Here is a 19,636-nt window from a genome sequence, read left to right as displayed (position 1 = left end):
GATGGTGCTTATAGTAGCAGTGGGATAATAGCCTCTGGGAAGGGACTGTGGCTGTGGGATAGCAGGTATAGTAGGGAGAGATGGTGCCTATAGTAGCAGTGGGGGGATAATAGCCTCTGGGAAGGGACTGGGGCTGTGGGATAGCAGGTATAGTAGGGAGAGATGGTGCCTATAGTAGCAGTGGGATAATAGCCTCTGGGAAGGGATTGTGGCTGTGGGATAGCAGGTATAGTAGGGAGAGATGGTGCCTATAGTAGCAGTGGGGGGATAATAGCCTCTGGGAAGGGACTGTGGCTGTGGGATAGCAGGTATAGTAGGGAGAGATGGTGCCTATAGTAGCAGTGGGATAATAGCCTCTGGGAAGGGACTGGGGCTGTGGGATAGCAGGTATAGTAGAGAGAGATGGTGCCTATAGTAGCAGTGGGATAATAGCCTCTGGGAAGGGACTGGGGCTGTGGGATAGCAGGTATAGTAGGGAGAGATGGTGCCTATAGTAGCAGTGGGGGGATAATAGCCTCTGGGAAGGGACTGTGGCTGTGGGATAGCAGGTATAGTAGGGAGAGATGGTACCTATAGTAGCAGTGGGGGGATAATTGCCTCTGGGAAGGGACTGTGGCTGTGGGATAGCAGGTATAGTAGGGAGAGATGGTGCCTAAAGTAGCAGTGGGATAATAGCCTCTGGGAAGGGACTGTGGCTGTGGGATAGAAGGTATAGTAGGAAGAGATGGTGCCTATAGTAGCAGTGGGGGGATAATAGCCTCTGGGAAGGGACTGTGGCTGTGGGATAGCAGGTATAGTAGGGAGAGATGGTGCCTAAAGTAGCAGTGGGATAATAGCCTCTGGGAAGGGACTGTGGCTGTGGGATAGCAGGTATAGTAGGGAGAGATGGTGCCTAAAGTAGCAGTGGGATAATAGCCTCTGGGAAGGGACTGTGGCTGTGGGATAGCAGGTATAGTAGGGAGAGATGGTGCCTAAAGTAGCAGTGGGATAATAGCCTCTGGGAAGGGACTGGGGCTGTGGGATAGCAGGTATAGTAGGGAGAGATGGTGCCTATAGTAGCAGTGGGGGGATAATAGCCTCTGGGAAGGGACTGTGGCTGTGGGATAGCAGGTATAGTAGGGAGAGATGGTGCCTATAGTAGCAGTGGGATAATAGCCTCTGGGAAGGGACTGTGGGATAGCAGGTATAGTAGGGAGATTAGTGATGACTGAATCTGTCCCATTTTGTTTTGCCGAAAAATTAGCGAAACGACAGAAACATTTGCAAAACAGCAGAAATCCACCAAATTTTCACGTAAGTTTCATGAAACAGATGCAGAAACATTTATAGCACAAAATCATATTTAAAGCTATTTCTGGCTACTGGTGCTTTGTGCTTAGGTTTCATTAACTAGGACATGTATAATCACATATATGAATTACATAATTTAATAATTTCATATAATCCAGCCCATAAATGTGGTGCAACAGGTTGCACAGCGCTGTGCTACATATTTGTCTTTATTTTAATCATTTGTATGCTGCCGACATGCACAATAAGGTTCATTTTCTGTTAAAGTGTTTTAAGCCGCATTTAACCCTAAACTTGCTCCTGGGTTATATAAAAAAAAACCCTTTCATTGATGGTTAGTTTGGTGCATTCAGACCGTAGTCTCTCTCCATTGCCCTGCGCTAATGCTCTCTGTACTGCAGGTAATTTGAATGTGACGTTGCTGACTCCCAAGCACTGCACGTGCCAATGACAAGAGACCCTGGCCATTCAGTCGCATGGTGCAGTTCCCTGCAGCACACACAGTTCATGTCAGCAGTTTCTGATATAAAGCATTGGTGATGCAGAGATCTGCATGTAGCTGGAGAAATGTAGCAAAGCATGGAACATTTATAGGTACTCTAATAGCAGGGACACAAATACAACATAATTAGCAATTATCTAGATCCACCCCCCCCCCCCAAATAGATTTATTTTTAAAAATTAATCCTATTGGATTGTTGCTTCAGAGAGGGATTACCCTTGGTAATGTGGCTTAGCAATTGAGGAGCCCCTTGGTGGCATTCTCTCTAGCACTGAAGAGGTTACTGATGCACTGCAGTGCTGGAATTGCAGCTAATATCTTTCATGCTGTGCTGGTCACGGGATTGGCAATGTGCTGATTTAAAGAGATGTTGAAATGGTAAGGCTGCAGTCTGAACATAACCTCTACTGAGATCGCATAATGTTGGTGCTGCAGCATTCAAGGGGGGTAATAAGACCCTCTGTGCATTAGTGGGCATACAGGTTTGTTAAACAGGCTAAAAGGATTTCCCTATTGAGCCCAGTAACATCAAATTAAACCATTAAGCCCCCCTAGCCTAGGTATTTTTATTTATATTGGGTTGATCTTACAGGTTGAGGTTTGTCTGCACTGGACAATGGACATGATTTTGTGGATGGCTTGACAGTGATTGGCTGTGGCAATGTGAGTTACAACTGAGTCAATCATAATGTCCCAGGTTCCTGTATATTGGTTGGATCTCTTGCGAACAATCTCTGTATCTTTGATTTTGTGCTAAAAAGTCATATTTGGCAAATATTTTGCTTCTATAATTAAGGATAGTCACTTGCCCTTGGATGCCTGTAACACAGACAGACCTAAAGGCAATAGGTTGCCCTTATACCAGTGGTCCCCAACCAATGGATCACAAGCAACATGTTACTCACCAACCCCTTGGATGTTGCTCCCATTGGCCTCAAAGCAGCTGCTTATTTTTAAATTCCTGGCTTGGGGCACGTTTTGGTTGCATAAAAACCAGATGTACTGTCAAACAGAGCCCCCAGTGTCGGACTGGAACCCCAGGGGCCCACCAGAAAACCTGAAAATATGGGCCCACTCTCTAAAATATTGTTCCTCCCATTTTTATTCCTCTATGGTCCCATTCAGAAATAGGGAATGACCATGAAACAGGCCAAATGGTCAGGAGCAAGAGGGCCCACTTACACCTGGGCCCACCGGGAGTTTTCCTGGTATCCTGATGGGCCAGTCCAATACTGGAGCCTCCTATAGGCTGCCAGTCATCATAGGGGCTACCAAACAGCCAATCACATCCCTTATTTGGCACCCCCAGGAACTTTTTGAATGCTTGTGTTGCTCCCCAAATCTTTTTAAATTTGAATGTGGCTCACGGGTCAGAAAGGTTGGGGACCCCTGCCTTATATAGTGTGACTGATTCAGGTTCTCGGGGGAGCAAAGGAGGATGGTATAGAGGAGGTAGAGGATTTGTTTATGGGGCAACTTATAATGTTACTGCAGACATGTAAATCACATAATGAATATTGTACCCCCTGTTTTACAATACAAGGATACAAGTAACTAAAGACTTCCATGACCATATAAAGGCACAAGGCTGCAGACTGAGTTTCCTTGGGTTCAACTATAAACAGTGGTGAGTCAAACACTCAACCCCAAATGCTCCACTGCACAAAAAAGCAGCAGTATATCAGCTCCCCAACATATTAATACATACAAAAGTGTTTCATTGAATAAATGTAGAAACATAGGAGAAACCCCATCAAACTTGGGCATGGATTTTCATGAGTTACTTGCCAAATGTCTTGATACACAACACCAGCCTACAGCCAGTTCTGTACATGAAACAGATAAGTGTCTGCCTGCAGTGATAGCAACCAATGCCTCCAAGCGTCCTGCTGACATCAGCCTTCAGTTTGCCCCAAAGCCTTTCCCTTATTCACTGATAAATGAGAACATCCTGTGGCAGAGGTACAGTCATATGAAACAATACCGATTATTGTCACTTTTGCCTTTAAAAATGCTCTAAATTCATCTGAGTCCCTTCGGTGGCAGCACCTGTGTTAGAACACTCCGAAGGCTTTTAGTGCCACCAGGTGGATAATAATTTGTGATATAAATCTCGTAGCGGAATGGAATGTTACATTCTGTAATCATCACAAGGGGGATGTATTAACGTGACGATAAAACTCTTCACTCTGTTCTGTTCTTGGGAGCTTTCTTATCAACGTGTTTAATAATTCCCTCCGCTTGATAAAGGCTTCCGAGAGGCAGCAATAGAAGAGGCTTGAAATTTCCTTATCGTCCCCATATTGTTTGAATGGATTAAACTATTTTCTCTCAGGCTGTATGGAAGCAAATGAATGAATGTCTGGCTACTCAAGTGATTATATTATATATATATATATATATGTTATATCACTTCTGTATATATATATTTTAGACCCCCTACAGTGGAACTAAATATCTACAGGGTTTCCTCTCTTCACACTTTCAAATCTGGATTTCCAGACTGCTCACTTTGCCCACATTCTTTGTCCAAGGCTTAATTATATGTCCTTGATTTTTACCTCTGGTGTGTTCACCTTATATCAGGGATGTGGCCGATTGTGATTAGCACAACAAGCAAAAGCTGATTTGGAGTATGGAGAGGATTGGTGGATGCTGATCATGTGCTCTATACTATATGCCCAGTAATGGTCACAAACATTCTGTATATGGCTTGACTATGAGTGTAGAGACCTGCACAGATCTGGTTGGATAGACCCATACCCAACCCAGACCTGCTGACCCGCAAACTGGCCCCTACCAAGATCCCCTAACTGCAATGGGTTAAATTACCTTCTGACCCAGGGTCCTAAGAAACCAGAAGTTATGTCACCATGGACCAGAAGTGACATCACTCCCGAGGCAGAAAAACAGCATTATCGTCAGGATAGGATGAAGGGAAGACATCTACACAGGTACCCATGGACCATCTGCATGGTCAGGGAATTGGGGACTTTCTGCCCAAAATCGAACCGCTTTGTGGGTATTCTGTGGGTAATTGACCCAATGCAGGACTCTGCCACCATGCAAGATGATTGCTACTGAATTGCACAAGAAGAAACTACTAGCTAGCTTTTATTGGGGTTCATTTGAAATGCTAGCCAATTAGGTAAGTATTTCAATAGCTGGGGTCATAAACTAATTTTACTGAGACCAGGAATTGAAAAAAACGACAAAGTCCTGAATGTACCACAATGACATAAATACCCCTACTATCACGGTTAAAATCCTAAAGCTGTATGGATGCTGAAGTGCATACATGTGATTGTGCATTTAAGCTACAGTGTAAACCCTCCAGGCTACAGCCTTGACTTGCCCCGATGCTGCGGGAGGAAGGACCTTAGCAGTTTGGCAAGTGATCTAGAGCTAAATGGAAGGCTTTTCATTGCTTCAGTGCCAAGCACATTAACAAACAGAAGGGGGCAGGGTGGAACACTGAGCAGTCAGGATTCTCATTTTAGAATTCAGTTTATATTGGCAAGGAGCGTACATTTTATGGCACTGCTGCAAAAGGGAGATACTACAGATGCTACACATATAACAAGATAATAAATAATAATTAATATAAATTAAGTGCTAAGGAGAGCAAAAATAATGCCAGTACAGGTTCTTGAGTGTCAAAATGCTCCTTGCACAGGGACCTGTGAGTGTAGCACGGAGACACCCCCCTTCCTGCCCACTGTCCATCCTATCTGCAGTTATTCAGATGCACCCCATGCCTGGCAGGACGTAGGTACAAAGCTGCCTTGTGCCCATCAGTCCTCCACACCTTTAGAAATGCCCCACACAAGTGCTGAGTAAATGAGCAATAAGAGGTGCAATTTTGTGCCCTAGCGCCTCTAGCACCTGCATCTGGGGCAATGATAAATGACCCTTGTAAACTGAAAGAAGCAGTTGCATAACAATGGGGGAGAGAGAGAGAAAGATGATAGATAGATAGGCAGAGAGAAAGAGAGAGTGAGAGAAAGAAAGAGAGATAGATAGACAGGCAGAGAGAAAGAGAGAGAGAGAGAGAGAGAGAGAGAGAGAGAGAGAGAGAGAGAGAAAAAGAGATAGACAGGCAGAGAAAAAGAGAGAAAGAGAAATATAGATAGATAGATGATAGATAGATAGATAGATAGATAGATACATAGATACATAGATACATAGATACATAGATACATAGATACATACATAGATAGAGATGATAGATGATAGATAGATAGATAGATAGATAGATAGATAGATAGATGATAGATAGATGATAGGTAGATAGATAGATAGATAGATAGATAGATAGATAGATAGATGATAGATAGATAGATAGATAGATAGACAGGCAGAGTGAGAGAAAGAAAAAGAGATAGACAGGCAGAGAAAAAGAGAGAGAGAGAGAAATATAGATAGATGATAGATAGATAGATAGATAGATAGATAGATAGATAGATGATAGATAGATAAAAATAAAATTTAGATAGATAGATAGATAGATGATAGGTAGATAGATGATAAGTAGATAGATAGATAGATAGATAGATTGATAGACAAGCAGAGAGAAAGAGAGAGAAAGAAAGATAATAGATAGATAGATAAATATATAGATAGATAATAATAGATAGATAAATAATAGATAAATAGATTGATAGATCGATAGATAGATAGATAGATAGATAGATTACACTGGGAAGACAAAGGGTAGTCAGGGAACAGAAAAGAACATCACCAGGCATCAGAGGGGCCCATGGGCACAAACAATTAATTATATCCCATTACAGGCTCTGAATGCAATGCAATATAAATTGGCCACTTCACATTTATACACACAGGGGTTGAATGATATGAGGGGGAGCTGGGGGTGACGACTGTGACAGCACACAGGGAGGCTGCTGCAACTGCAACCTCTCCTTTTCTAACAAATCATATAAAACTGGTGGGAAAGGCAGACATTTGCAAGATTTGCCACTGAAGATTTTAATCTTCACAGGAATAGACCAGTATTACTTTAACTGTGTGTAATCACCACAAGAACCTTGGCCGTCAGTTCTGGGACCACATACTACAGCATTTTTTGAGTCTCTCGTCCTCCACTCTGCTTTCTGTGTGTAACACACTGTAAGTTCCCTTTTCCCTTTATAGAAATAGAACAAGGGGGAAAAGCTGCTGCACTGAGAATCCTGTTATATGAACATACACACACACACATTCCCATGATGACATAACATACCTTCAGGCTGAGGCTAAAAATAAAAGCAGAGCGAAAAAAGGGAATGTTTAATTAGGCTGAGTAGAAGATTTTAATTTTCATGAGTTATGAATATGTGTTGCTGATACAGAGGGAGGAAATTAAAAGATACATTTTCTAGAGGCACCATGCCCACATAAGGTTGTAGGAAATATTTGTATCTGAAATAAAAATAATACTTTTGAATATTTTATTATCTAGTTAATGGAACACGGGCAAAGCCACACTGAAAATGCAGTCAGGTATTGCTTTTCCTCAAGCTGGCTCTTTATTTATAATTAAAGCATTAAATATAAATTAACAAAAGTTATTTGGATAACCTTAGCCATTTTTTCTGATGGTGCCTATAGTAGCAGTGGGGGGATAATAGCCTCTGGGAAGGGACTATGGCTGTGGGATAGCAGGTATAGTAGGGAGAGATGGTGCCTATAGTAGCAGTGGGATAATAGCCTCTGGGAAGGGACTGTGGCTGTGGGATAGCAGGTATAGTAGGGAGAGATGGTGCCTATAGTAGCAGTGGGATAATAGCCTCTGGGAAGGGACTGTGACATAGCAGGTATAGTAGGGAGAGATGGTGCCTATAGTAGCAGTGGGGGGATAATAGCCTCTGGGAAGGGACTGTGGCTGTGGGATAGCAGGTATAGTAGGGAGAGATGGTGCCTATAGTAGCAGTGGGGGGATAATAGCCTCTGGGAAGGGACTGTGACATAGCAGGTATAGTAGGGAGAGATGGTGCCTATAGTAGCAGTGGGATAATAGCCTCTGGGAAGGGACTGTGACATAGCAGGTATAGTAGGGAGAGATGGTGCCTATAGTAGCAGTGGGATAATAGCCTCTGGGAAGGGACTGTGACATAGCAGGTATAGTAGGGAGAGATGGTGCCTATAGTAGCAGTGGGGGGATAATAGCCTCTGGGAAGGGACTGGGGCTGTGGGATAGCAGGTATAGTAGGGAGAGATGGTGCCTATAGTAGCAGTGGGGGGATAATAGCCTCTGGGAAGGGACTGTGACATAGCAGGTATAGTAGGGAGAGATGGTGCCTATAGTAGCAGTGGGGGGATAATAGCCTCTGGGAAGGGACTGGGGCTGTGGGATAGCAGGTATAGTAGGGAGAGATGGTGCCTATAGTAGCAGTGGGGGGATAATAGCCTCTGGGAAGGAACTGGGGCTGTGGGATAGCAGGTATAGTATAACAAAAGTTATTTGGATAACCTTAGCCATTTTTTCTGATTGGTGTGGGAGTCCAAGAGTGGACACTGCAGATAGCACAGCAGTACCTGAAGTGGCAGTGGGGATAATAGCCTCTGGGAAGGGACTGTGGCTGTGGGATAGCAGGTATAGTAGGGAGAGATGGTGCCTATAGTAGCAGTGGGATAATAGCCTCTGGGAAGGGACTGTGGCTGTGGGATAGCAGGTATAGTAGGGAGAGATGGTGCCTATAGTAGCAGTGGGGGGATAATAGCCTCTGGGAAGGGACTGTGACATAGCAGGTATAGTAGGGAGAGATGGTGCCTATAGTAGCAGTGGGGGGATAATAGCCTCTGGGAAGGGACTGGGGCTGTGGGATAGCAGGTATAGTAGGGAGAGATGGTGCCTATAGTAGCAGTGGGGGGATAATAGCCTCTGGGAAGGGACTGGGGCTGTGGGATAGCAGGTATAGTATAACAAAAGTTATTTGGATAACCTTAGCCATTTTTTCTGATTGGTGTGGGAGTCCAAGAGTGGACACTGCAGATAGCACAGCAGTACCTGAAGTGGCAGTGGGGATAATAGCCTCTGGGAAGGGACTGTGGCTGTGGGATAGCAGGTATAGTAGGGAGAGATGGTGCCTATAGTAGCAGTGGGGATAATAGCCTCTGGGAAGGGACTGTGGCTGTGGGATAGCAGGTATAGTAGGGAGAGATGGTGCCTATAGTAGCAGGGGGGGATAATAGCCTCTGGGAAGGGACTGGGGCTGTGGGATAGCAGGTATAATAGGGAGAGATGGTGCCTATAGTAGCAGTGGGGGGATAATAGCCTCTGGGAAGGGACTGTGGCTGTGGGATAGCAGGTATAGTAGGGAGAGATGGTGCCTATAGTAGCAGTGGGGGGATAATAGCCTCTGGGAAGGGACTGGGGCTGTGGGATAGCAGGTATTGTAGGGAGAGATGGTGGCTATAGTAGCAGTGGGGGGATAATAGCCTCTGGGAAGGGACTGTGGCTGTGGGATAGCAGGTATAGTAGGGAGAGATGGTGCCTATAGTAGCAGTGGGGGGATAATAGCCTCTGGGAAGGGACTGGGGCTGTGGGATAGCAGGTATAGTAGGGAGAGATGGTGCCTATAGTAGCAGTGGGGGGATAATAGCCTCTGGGAAGGGACTGGGGCTGTGGGATAGCAGGTATAGTAGGGAGAGATGGTGCCTATAGTAGCAGTGGGGGGATAATAGCCTCTGGGAAGGGACTGGGGCTGTGGGATAGCAGGTATAGTAGGGAGAGATGGTGCCTATAGTAGCAGTGGGGGATAATAGCCTCTGGGAAGGGACTGTGGCTGTGGGATAGCAGGTATAGTAGGGAGAGATGGTGCCTATAGTAGCAGTGGGGGATAATAGCCTCTGGGAAGGGACTGGGGCTGTGGGATAGCAGGTATAGTAGGGAGAGATGGTGCCTATAGTAGCAGTGGGGGGATAATAGCCTCTGGGAAGGGACTGTGGCTGTGGGATAGCAGGTATAGTAGGGAAGAGATGGTGCCTATAGTAGCAGTGGGGGGGATAATAGCCTCTGGGAAGGGACTGTGGGATAGCAGGTATAGTAGGGAGAGATGGTGCCTATAGTAGCAGTGGGATAATAGCCTCTGGGAAGGGACTGTGGCTGTGTGTTGTATATTAGAGCTAAACTAGTAAAAGAAAGCTGGTAACAATATAATTGATATACAAGGGACATGCTTAAAGGAATAGTAACACCAACAAATGAAAGTCTTTTAAAGTAATTAAAATATAATGTACAGTTGCCCTGCACTGGTAAAACTGGTAAGTTTGCAACAGAAACGCTACTATAGTTTATATAAATGAGCTGCTATGTCAACACGAGGGCAGCCATTGAAGCTGGGAAAAAGGAGAAAAGGCACAGGTTACATAGCAGATAACAGATAAGCTTTGTAGAATATAATGGGGTTTTATCTGTTATCTGCTAAGTAACCTGTGCCTTTTCTCCTGTAAATGGCTGCCCCCGTGCCTACACAGAAGCTTTATTTATATAAACTATAGTAGTCTTTCTAAGGAAAACACCCCAGTTGTACCAGCACAGGGCAGCATTACATTATATAGTAATTACTTTTATACATTTTCATTTTTTGGTGTTACTGTGCCTTTAAACTGCTAAAGTCGCTGTTAATGCCTCCCACTTGTGTCCCCTTTCCCTGAATTTGCAGAGGAGTGGTTCAGTAATTTCTCCTGGTGTAATAATGGGTGGCAGGGCTAACGTGTTACACTGGAGGAGTTAGTCCCAAGTGCTATAGGGATTGTGAGCACAGGTCTAGAAGATCTAATTAGGGGACTATGCGTTTAACCCTGTTGACAGGTCTGTCACATAGAAAAAACACCTGGGATAATGTTTTTCTAATTAAAATGTAGCGCCCAGTACAGATAGTCACGTATAGTATAATCATAGTGCATTATTGAATTACTGTACAAAGCCTTCCTTGGTATAAAGCATGCCTTCATCTCACTAGGTTACTGCAGAAACTATTTTGTGCCTCTGTATGAGATGCAGATTTGGATGATGTTCTGGCTGAATGTATTTGTACTAGCACATTGTCCGGAACTGACCACGTGGTTAAGCGCCTGCAAGCTGGGCTCCCTGACTTCTATACTTATACTGAAATATACTGCAATGCTGTAGTGTGCTGCAGGTACTGCCTGATACAGGAGGTTGCTCTCACTGTGACCTACATGCGGTAATGAAGCTTGGATATTGTATTGCTATGCAGCACAGTATCGAAAGCTCTAATATCATTGGCATTATTTGTATTTATAAAGTACCTCTAGTATCTGCCATTTTAACATGATTGTATATAACTACAGCTCTCAGCATTCTTCTTACTGGCTTGCACTGTCAGTCTGTTAGCTGTAGTTCTGCAACATTCTTTTCCACTGGGAAAGCAGCATTTTTTCACACAACAGCTCTGTATAACATGGAGAGCCCTGAGTGCAAAGCTCAATTATACACAAAGCTTCTTAAGTTCCTGCCTGGATCCCCATCAGAGCTAGGACTCCCAGTCAGCTATTAGTGAGTGCTGGGAAGCATCACATCTTGTAAAGCACTTTAATATAATTATGGAAGTATTGATTAGGACCAACTCACTGGATCTGAACCATAGTGGGGCAGCACAGAGTGGTATATCAATACTGCCCACCACAAAACCTTCCTAGCACCCTGTCAGACCGAGAAGTGCTACTATACCCGCTATCTACAGAGGCTATTGTCCCCACTGCTACTATAGGCACCATCTCTCCCTACTATACCTGCTATCCAACAGCCACAGTCCCTTCCCAGAGGCTATTATCCCCCCACTGCTACTATAGGCACCATCTTTCCCTACTATACCTGCTATCCCACAGCCCCAGTCCCTTCCCAGAGGCTATTATCCCACTGCTACTATAGGCACCATCTCTCCCTACTATACCTGCTATCCCACAGCCACAGTCCCTTCCCAGAGGCTATTATCCCCCCACTGCTACTATAGGCACCATCTCTCCCTACTATACCTGCTATCCCACAGCCACAGTCCTTCCCAGAGGCTATTATCCCCCCACTGCTACTAAAGGCACCATCTCTCCCTACTATACCTTCTATCCCACAGCCACAGTCCCTTCCCAGAGGCTATTATCCCCCCACTGCTACTATAGGCACCATCTCTCCCTACTATACCTGCTATCCCACAGCCACAGTCCCTTCCCAGAGGCTATTATCCCCCCACTGCTACTATAGGCACCATCTCTCCCTACTATACCTGCTATCCCACAGCCACAGTCCCTTCCCAGAGGCTATTATCCCCCCACTGCTACTATAGGCACCATCTCTCCCTACTATACCTGCTATCCCACAGCCACAGTCCCTTCCCAGAGGCTATTATCCCCCCACTGCTACTATAGGCACCATCTTTCCCTACTATACCTTCTATCCCACAGCCCCAGTCCCTTCCCAGAGGCTATTATCCCACTGCTACTATAGGCACCATCTCTCCCTACAATACCTGCTATCCCACAGCCCCAGTCCCTTCCCAGAGGCTATTATCCCCCCACTGCTACTATAGGCACCATCTTTCCCTACTATACCTTCTATCCCACAGCCACAGTCCCTTCCCAGAGGCTATTATCCCACTGCTACTATAGGCACCATCTCTCCCTACTATACCTGCTATCCCACAGCCACAGTCCCTTCCCAGAGGCTATTATCCCCCCACTGCTACTATAGGCACCATCTCTCCCTACTATACCTGCTATCCCACAGCCACAGTCCCTTCCCAGAGGCTATTATCCCACTGCTACTATAGGCACCATCTCTCCCTACTATACCTGCTATCCCACAGCCCCAGTCCCTTCCCAGAGGCTATTATCCCACTGCTACTATAGGCACCATCTCTCCCTACTATACCTGCTATCCCACAGCCACAGTCCCTTCCCAGAAACTGCTGTTATCTTAACTGAGTAGCAGTGTGTGCTATTGTTGCGCAAACATTTCGGTCCACATTAGGACTTTTATCAAGATCTTTGATAAAGGTCCTCTTTTTTTGATTGTGCACCTCAATAGTTTGGAGATGAGTGTGGGCACATTTTCTTTGATATATATATATATATATATATATATATAAGGACAGAGAGCCGCACACACAAGGACTTAGCAAATAGTGAAAAAATTTATTGTAAAAAATCCAACGTTTCGAGTACTAACTGTACTCTTCCTCAGGGATATATATATATATATATTAAAGTAAATTAAGTAAGTAGTCTACTTTTTCACCCTTTTTATACAGACTTTTAGAGCATGGTTTTTATAAAATGATTTTATAACTTCAGATGTGGCAAAACAGTGGCCTGAACTTAGGAATAGTAGACCAATTGGCTTCTGAGCGTCCAAGCTATAAATATTAACATATATTTATCAAGGGCATATTTTTTATGGTGTCATCACCAACTGCTATAAGGCTCTGTGTATCTCTGTGTTCATAACCTGAACCTGATGTAAGAAGCTGACTGTGACAAAAAGCTTGGTTATGAACGTAAGCACTTGGACACTAGCTTGCATTGATGCTATTCCAAAGGTACTGACGGTAAGTGCCAATGCACCCCTTCAGCCTGCTCTGATCAATCACACACAAGTGCAACCTGAGGGCAATTCCAGGTTTTCCTTAGTGGGTTGCATTAGTAATTAGTAGCTGAAACTGACCTGCAGCAAGAAAATGAGATGTTAATGCTGTTACTTAGTTGAACATGCACGAGAAAAAAATATGACAGCTCTCTCTTGGGCACAATTTACCAAAAAGCAATCATTTGTGTTCATATTGTTCTCTGCATACACAAATGCTACCATTTTTAGTAAAACAATGTATTATGGGTAAACATGGCGACTTGCATCCATGTTTGCACTTTGTACATTGCACTGTGTTTGTAAATGAGCCCTACTGTACGCTACTAAGAACTTGCTGATTGGATGAGCTCTCATCCAGTCTTAAGCTCCCATGCAGTTGGACCCTGGGAACTGGAACTAATGTGGCAGCAGAGATTTAGCCAACATTCCCCCCCAAGCATTTTCCCATCATGTTCTTTGGTTCACCACACTTAAAGCACAGAAGATATTAAATACATTGTAAATGCAGTCCTAGCACAGCATGAACAGAATGTGCACTTTGGATCCAGAGAAGTAGTGCTTGCTGTGTCCTCTGCACCTGGGGCCGGCATGGCGTTCATGAGAAATTTAATACTCGCTGTGCCCAAAGTGTGTAGCGTAGCCAAATAATAATAATGATAAGTCGATGGTGCACCATGAAAAATATAATGTTCAGAAAGGTCTAGTAAAGCACTGCGACCAGTCAAACGTTTGCCAGTATGGGTTACTGGAACTGAAGCTATTTTTGTTTATAACATTACCTAATGCTGATATAAGCAGCTCAAATGCCTATTAAACGATTATGATAAAAAATGTAGAGAGAGCTAAGTATATGTGGGGGGGGGGGGGGTGAATGAGTTGTATTTATTTGCATTGTGGTACTTGAAAGGAAGCAGAGAATGCATCTGAGCACAGAGAAAACTATACTAGTGGGAGGGATGACTAAACAAATAACAAATTAAGATTTAATATGCAGATCCCAATGCCTAACACTGACCCTCTGGGCATGTAGTTTGATTCCAGCTTGGGCACTGTCAGTTTGTATGTTTCTTCCATGTTTCTTCACCAACAGTAAATGTGTCAAAGCTATTTAAATAACTGATAACAAATAAATAATCTGCCATGTTTAAAAATATCTGATAATGGGGGAGTAGTGAGTGCATGGTGCACTGGCAGAAAAGGAAGTGAAAACGTGAAAAAGAGATTCAGCTCTTCTTCACTTCCTGCAGATGAAACAAAGAACGTGCATGGTAACCATGTGTTCAACCTGGGGGTTGATCGGTCAGATCAACAGGGGTCCCCAACCTTTTTTACCCATAAGCCACATTCAGATGTAAAAATAGTTGGGGAACAACACAAGCATGAGAAACGTTTTTTGGCTATTCGGTAGCCCCTATGTGACCGACAGCCTACAGAAGGTTCTGTTTGTCAGTACACCTGCTTTATGCAACCAAAACTTGCCTCCAAGCCAGGAATTCAAAAATAAGCACCTGCTTTGAGGCCACTGGGAGCAACATCCAAGGGGTTGGTGAGCAACATGTTGCCCCTGAGCCACTGATTGGGGGTCACTGCCATAGAGGATCAGAAAGGGTATGGCCACCTTAACATAACAGAATAATGACTGCGGGCGCTAATGAATATGTGTGTTTAAAGTTACTTGCATACCACTTTTGTGTCGGAACTATAGAAAGAGCACCCCTTTTCTCCAAACCCCACTTCTTGTTCACCTTTCAGGCACAACCTATAGCTAACTTCCGACCCCCGAGGAAAAGCAAAGCTAGAGGGACCACCTCAGAAATTAATGGTAGAACATTATTTATAGGTAACCATGAGAGGGACCTGAGTGTGTCATATACTTTGCATTTGCCATTTCCATTTGATACAAAAATAAATGTGCCTTTTTATTATGTTGCACTATTATCTTGGGTGTCTGCAATTCATGTATAATTTAGTGGGTTGGTTCCACAGAGCAAACATTCATTCCAGAGAATCCAGACCAGATCCAGCTCTATCCATGATCAATACAGCTATTTTGGATAAACTGTAAACGTTGCAAAAAGCAAATACCACCCAGAGGGTTCTCAAGCCGTCCCAGAAACAAATGAGTATATCTAGGGAAATCACCAAACTGTGTCTAAAGAACTCTGATGAATTTGATGCTCCAGGAACTGACCTTGGTGTTGTCATAGCAACACTGGTGAAAGGGTGTGCGTTACTACACTTTGTCTATATAGTAGGTGATGCTAACTGAATTTAGAGTCCAAGATGTGTTTTGAGGAGCTATAAAAGAAAAAAAAAAAAAAGAAAACAAACCTACTACATAAAGGATGAAAACCAAATGGAATGATTAAAATAATCAATGCTCTTATATATGCAGATGGGTTATATTGGTGTGAAATAATAAAATGGAATTGTACTAAAACCTACACATTTAAGAGCATGTACAGAATGATACCAGAGTAGGCAAGCGATTATTATAATCATTGATAAATGGTATGAGAAAGCAATCTATATCTATCTATCTATCTATTTATCTGCCCATATGTCTGTCTCTATGTCTATCTATCTATCTATCATCTATCCATATGTCTGTCTGTCTATCTATCTATCTATCTATCTTATACACTGCTATATAAACCAGAGCAGGAGCTAACTGGCCTCCTTTTACATGACCCTTGAGGGCCAAAGCGACCTCCCAAATAACATGTACATATAAATAGCATAAGAAAAATGGTTCCTATGTGCAGCCCTTAAGGAACCCCAGGAGAGGACTTCCAGGATTTCCACTCCTGAGCACCGGGGATGAATCAGAGGATGAACCGTTCTGATAGGGCTACCTGTGTTCATTTGGAGGATTTCTGCAACAATCTGCTCTGATTATGGCTTTTGAGGGTGATGGATCACAGCTTTGGAAAACTATAGGCTGAGATCAGGCCCTTTCGGGCTTCCTCCCTTTTGTTCTGTAATATTAGACTACAGAATGAAGCAGTCGGGTGTCTAAACTCATGACAATTAATCAGATTAAACGGAGGGACTTGCGTGTTTTTAAGGTGCCTTTGTTTCTGTGGATCGGTACCAGGCATTCCCTGCTTATCCAGAGCGAAGCAGCCCGTCAATGCCACCTTAAAAGGAGCTGTGTTTGCAGCGCTTGTAAAATGTAACACTGCAGTCCCTGCTTCAGCACCGCGGAAAGCGGACAGCTCTCTCACAGTCGCAGTGCTGAAGCATTGGCGCAAAGCGCAGGACAGCAGAGCGCAGTACGGCACAGCTCTCAGGCACTCTGCAAACCCGCCGGCAGATCCGTGTGCTATTTATTTCTCTTTCACAAAATGATGTTAGAACCTCTCCATGTTATGCTATTGCTAATTCTGCACACTGTAATAAGGAGACAATGGCGATGCTGAACTCCCAAATCCATTTACTAGGGGGATCAACCTAAGCTAAAGGCCTTCAGGCTATTTCTAAAGCGACCATAGATGTGTTTGTTGTTTGTGTCCCAATTTTCTTCATCTATAAAGTCAGCTTATGCCAGAAACAGTTATATAAAGGCATAACCTGGGCCAACGGCGTGAATGTACTGTCTAAAATACTGATTAAATAACCTACCCATGTTTATGAAAGTGATGTATATATATGCACGATTGTGTTAAAGGCTGTGTGTCTGTGTGCATTGCGCTTACATCCAAATGCAGATACTTCTACTCAGCGCCATATATACAATCGCACGAGTAACGGTACAAGACAATAGATAATTAATCTAAAGAGAAAGGAGGGGGGGTTGGTGAATCTGCAGAGTTTGCTTAAAATCTTGCTGCAGTTCCTGACTTTCTCCTTTGGAAACTAAGCGCCCCCTACTGGTGGCCGTGTTTACCCAACTGAGGAGTTCGCTGAGGAGTACTACAGCAACGTACATCCCTTGTTTAACACACTACCTTTCGCTAAACAACTGTGCCCTAAATATCTCCACCAAGACACACGGGAAATCGTCGAGACAGCAGTTCTTTTATTAGATAAACGTTTCTACTTGGCCTCCCAATGCAATTACCAGCGCTCCTATTGTGCACTAATATTTCCGCAGATGCTTGATGGCATTTAGGCGACTTCTGTAAATGCATGTCTCTTGTTTGAGAGGTTGCAGCGCAGAGGCAGATCAGAGCTCAAATCTAATTGGCACAGGATAAAATGAAGCGTTTTTCCACTTGTAATACAATCAGCCCAAGTCGAATGGTTATTTTAAGATGCGGCGGGTTCATTCATTACATTATGTGACAGGGTGAAATATGTATGTTTTATTCCCTTTCTCTATTTCTAATGGAACTCACTGTACACATCATCTTGGCAAATATTTATGAATGAGTCTGTCATTCAGTGATTATGGTCTCTGTGCACTAATTTTCCATATAAACATTGTTGACCATTGCCATTAACTCTTTCAACATACAAAGTCATAAGGATCCAAAGATAACTGATTGCAAGCCTTGCTGTTCTCTGCTGCACTGCAGTCCCCTTGCCCACCCTCCCCCAGTCATCACTAATTTTATATACTGTACTAAGACTCTGGGTGCTGCAAGCCCAGCACTTCTGAGAGCCCTACACCCCCCATCCACTGCCTCAGCCTGCAGGGAGAGTGCAGCCCTTCAGCAAACCCTACCTTATTAGTGCTCATCAGCCATGATAGTGTCCTATATACTGTAAGCACACTGATGCTGTTAGGGAGCCATGTAATCCATAGATGATTAATTAGGAAAGTTTCTTGGCTGTCTTAAGCTATTGAATTTACAGAGCGCCTCCTGCTGGAGGAACAGGCCATTGTTGTCACTGTAGAATCGAACCTAACGACTATTACAGAACCCAATCTAACAATGTATTTGTTACAGTTTAATAATTAGCGGTAAAAACGAGACCGGACTGAATGCCATTGTAACTACTGCGCTGTAAAGTATCAGTCAGATCCCTAATGTTTACAAACAGAAAATACAGATCGAGTGTATATCAGGGACGCTAATTCACATACATAGCGCTGCAATGCCAACATCCTACACTAATTATTGCGACACTAATGGTTTCAAACAGCGAATAACACACAGATAAAGAAAGATTGTGTATACATTACCCTGGCAGCTTTTGAAGAGTAGGGATCCTCAAACAGAGCCCATACTTTCGGCTGCAATCTCTTCCACCTGCCCAGCTTCCTGCCATCTTCTTGGAGACAGAGCCTTTTCAGATCTCCATCCTCTTCCTCCTCGGTGGGTTCTGGAGTCTCAAAGCTATCCAGGGCTTCCTCTGCGTCCCTGTGCTGCCTGTAATTCATCCAACAACATGCCTCCACATCAGTCTCATCAATCCCCCAAAAGGCCAACTCTTCCTCATACAGGGGTCCGCACACATCGGCGGGACAGTGCAGCTTCCCAGTCCTATAGTAGTTCAAGACATAGGCAAAGACTTGAGGGTGCCTGTCAAAGAAGAACTCGTCTGTTTTGGGGTCATAATCAAAGTTACTAAAGGCATCAGGCTCGGTGAGCCAGGACAGTCTGGTACCTGGCAGGGTTTTGAGGGTACTCCTGTAGGTCTCATGCCTGATGCCCCCAACATTAATGACAATTTTGTCGCTGTCCTCGTTTTTGCCCATATCTCCTTTCAAACATGACTTGGAAGGAGGCTTATTTCCAGACTTGCGCCCGCGGAAAGATGACACGCAAACTGAGCTGATCATAAGTGCCCTGGGTGCCTATTTCTTTTCCTTCCTTTTTTTTTTTTTTTCTACAGAAATCCGCAAGTAGAGATCAGGTTTCACCGGGACATCCAATCAGCTGCCTTCAAACTGGAAGCGTCATCCCCCTCCTCAGTGAAGCTCACACTCACACATTCAGCCCCCTCTGCGCCCCCCCAAAAAGAGACTTAGTACAGGAGGTATGGAAGCTGCAGGAAGGGTCGAGCTAAAGCTTCCAACTGGATTATCCTGATAAGACTTTTTTTTTTTTTCTTGTAGAAAAATAGAAAACTATAGAGCTCTGTGCATAAGTGGCTAGAAGATATTTAGAAATATTTAGCGGATTTCTAGATTTGAGGCTGGAAGACTAAAGATCATGGATGGATATTCCCAAAGCTTTGCTGAATCCCACCTCTCTCTCTCTCTCAGAAGCTCCGAGCCTTCAGTCTGAAAAAGGGCAAGAACACAGGTTATTTTATACATCTTTAATGAATTATAATGCCTTTATATA

The 19,636-nt window shown here is 43.9% G+C and overlaps 1 protein-coding gene and 1 long non-coding RNA gene across 6 annotated transcripts in view; one reads left to right on the top strand and one right to left on the bottom strand.

Moving 5' to 3' along the window:
• Positions 1–19,171, bottom strand: part of LOC100497714 (potassium voltage-gated channel subfamily C member 1) — a 71,780-nt gene extending 52,609 nt beyond the window's left edge. For all 5 annotated transcript variants that reach the window (XM_012967460.3, XM_012967465.3, XM_012967462.3 and 2 more), the window contains exon 1: positions 18,529–19,171. In XM_012967460.3, coding sequence (XP_012822914.1) covers positions 18,529–19,128 — 600 coding nt within the window. In that variant the 5' untranslated portion in view covers positions 19,129–19,171. The remainder of the gene's footprint in view (positions 1–18,528) is intronic.
• Positions 19,172–19,504: 333 nt separating this feature from the next.
• The window catches only part of LOC116412068, a 10,486-nt gene continuing 10,354 nt past the window's right edge, over positions 19,505–19,636 (top strand). Inside the window, exon 1 of the long non-coding RNA XR_004223521.1 lies at positions 19,505–19,594. This is a non-coding gene — a long non-coding RNA (uncharacterized LOC116412068). The remainder of the gene's footprint in view (positions 19,595–19,636) is intronic.

The sequence above is a fragment of the Xenopus tropicalis genome, chromosome 7 (genome assembly GCF_000004195.4).
Source record: "Xenopus tropicalis strain Nigerian chromosome 7, UCB_Xtro_10.0, whole genome shotgun sequence".
Classification (NCBI taxonomy): Eukaryota; Metazoa; Chordata; class Amphibia; order Anura; family Pipidae; genus Xenopus; species Xenopus tropicalis.
The sequence above is the reverse complement of the archived record's forward strand: the minus strand, read 5'-3'. Positions and strand labels throughout refer to the sequence as shown.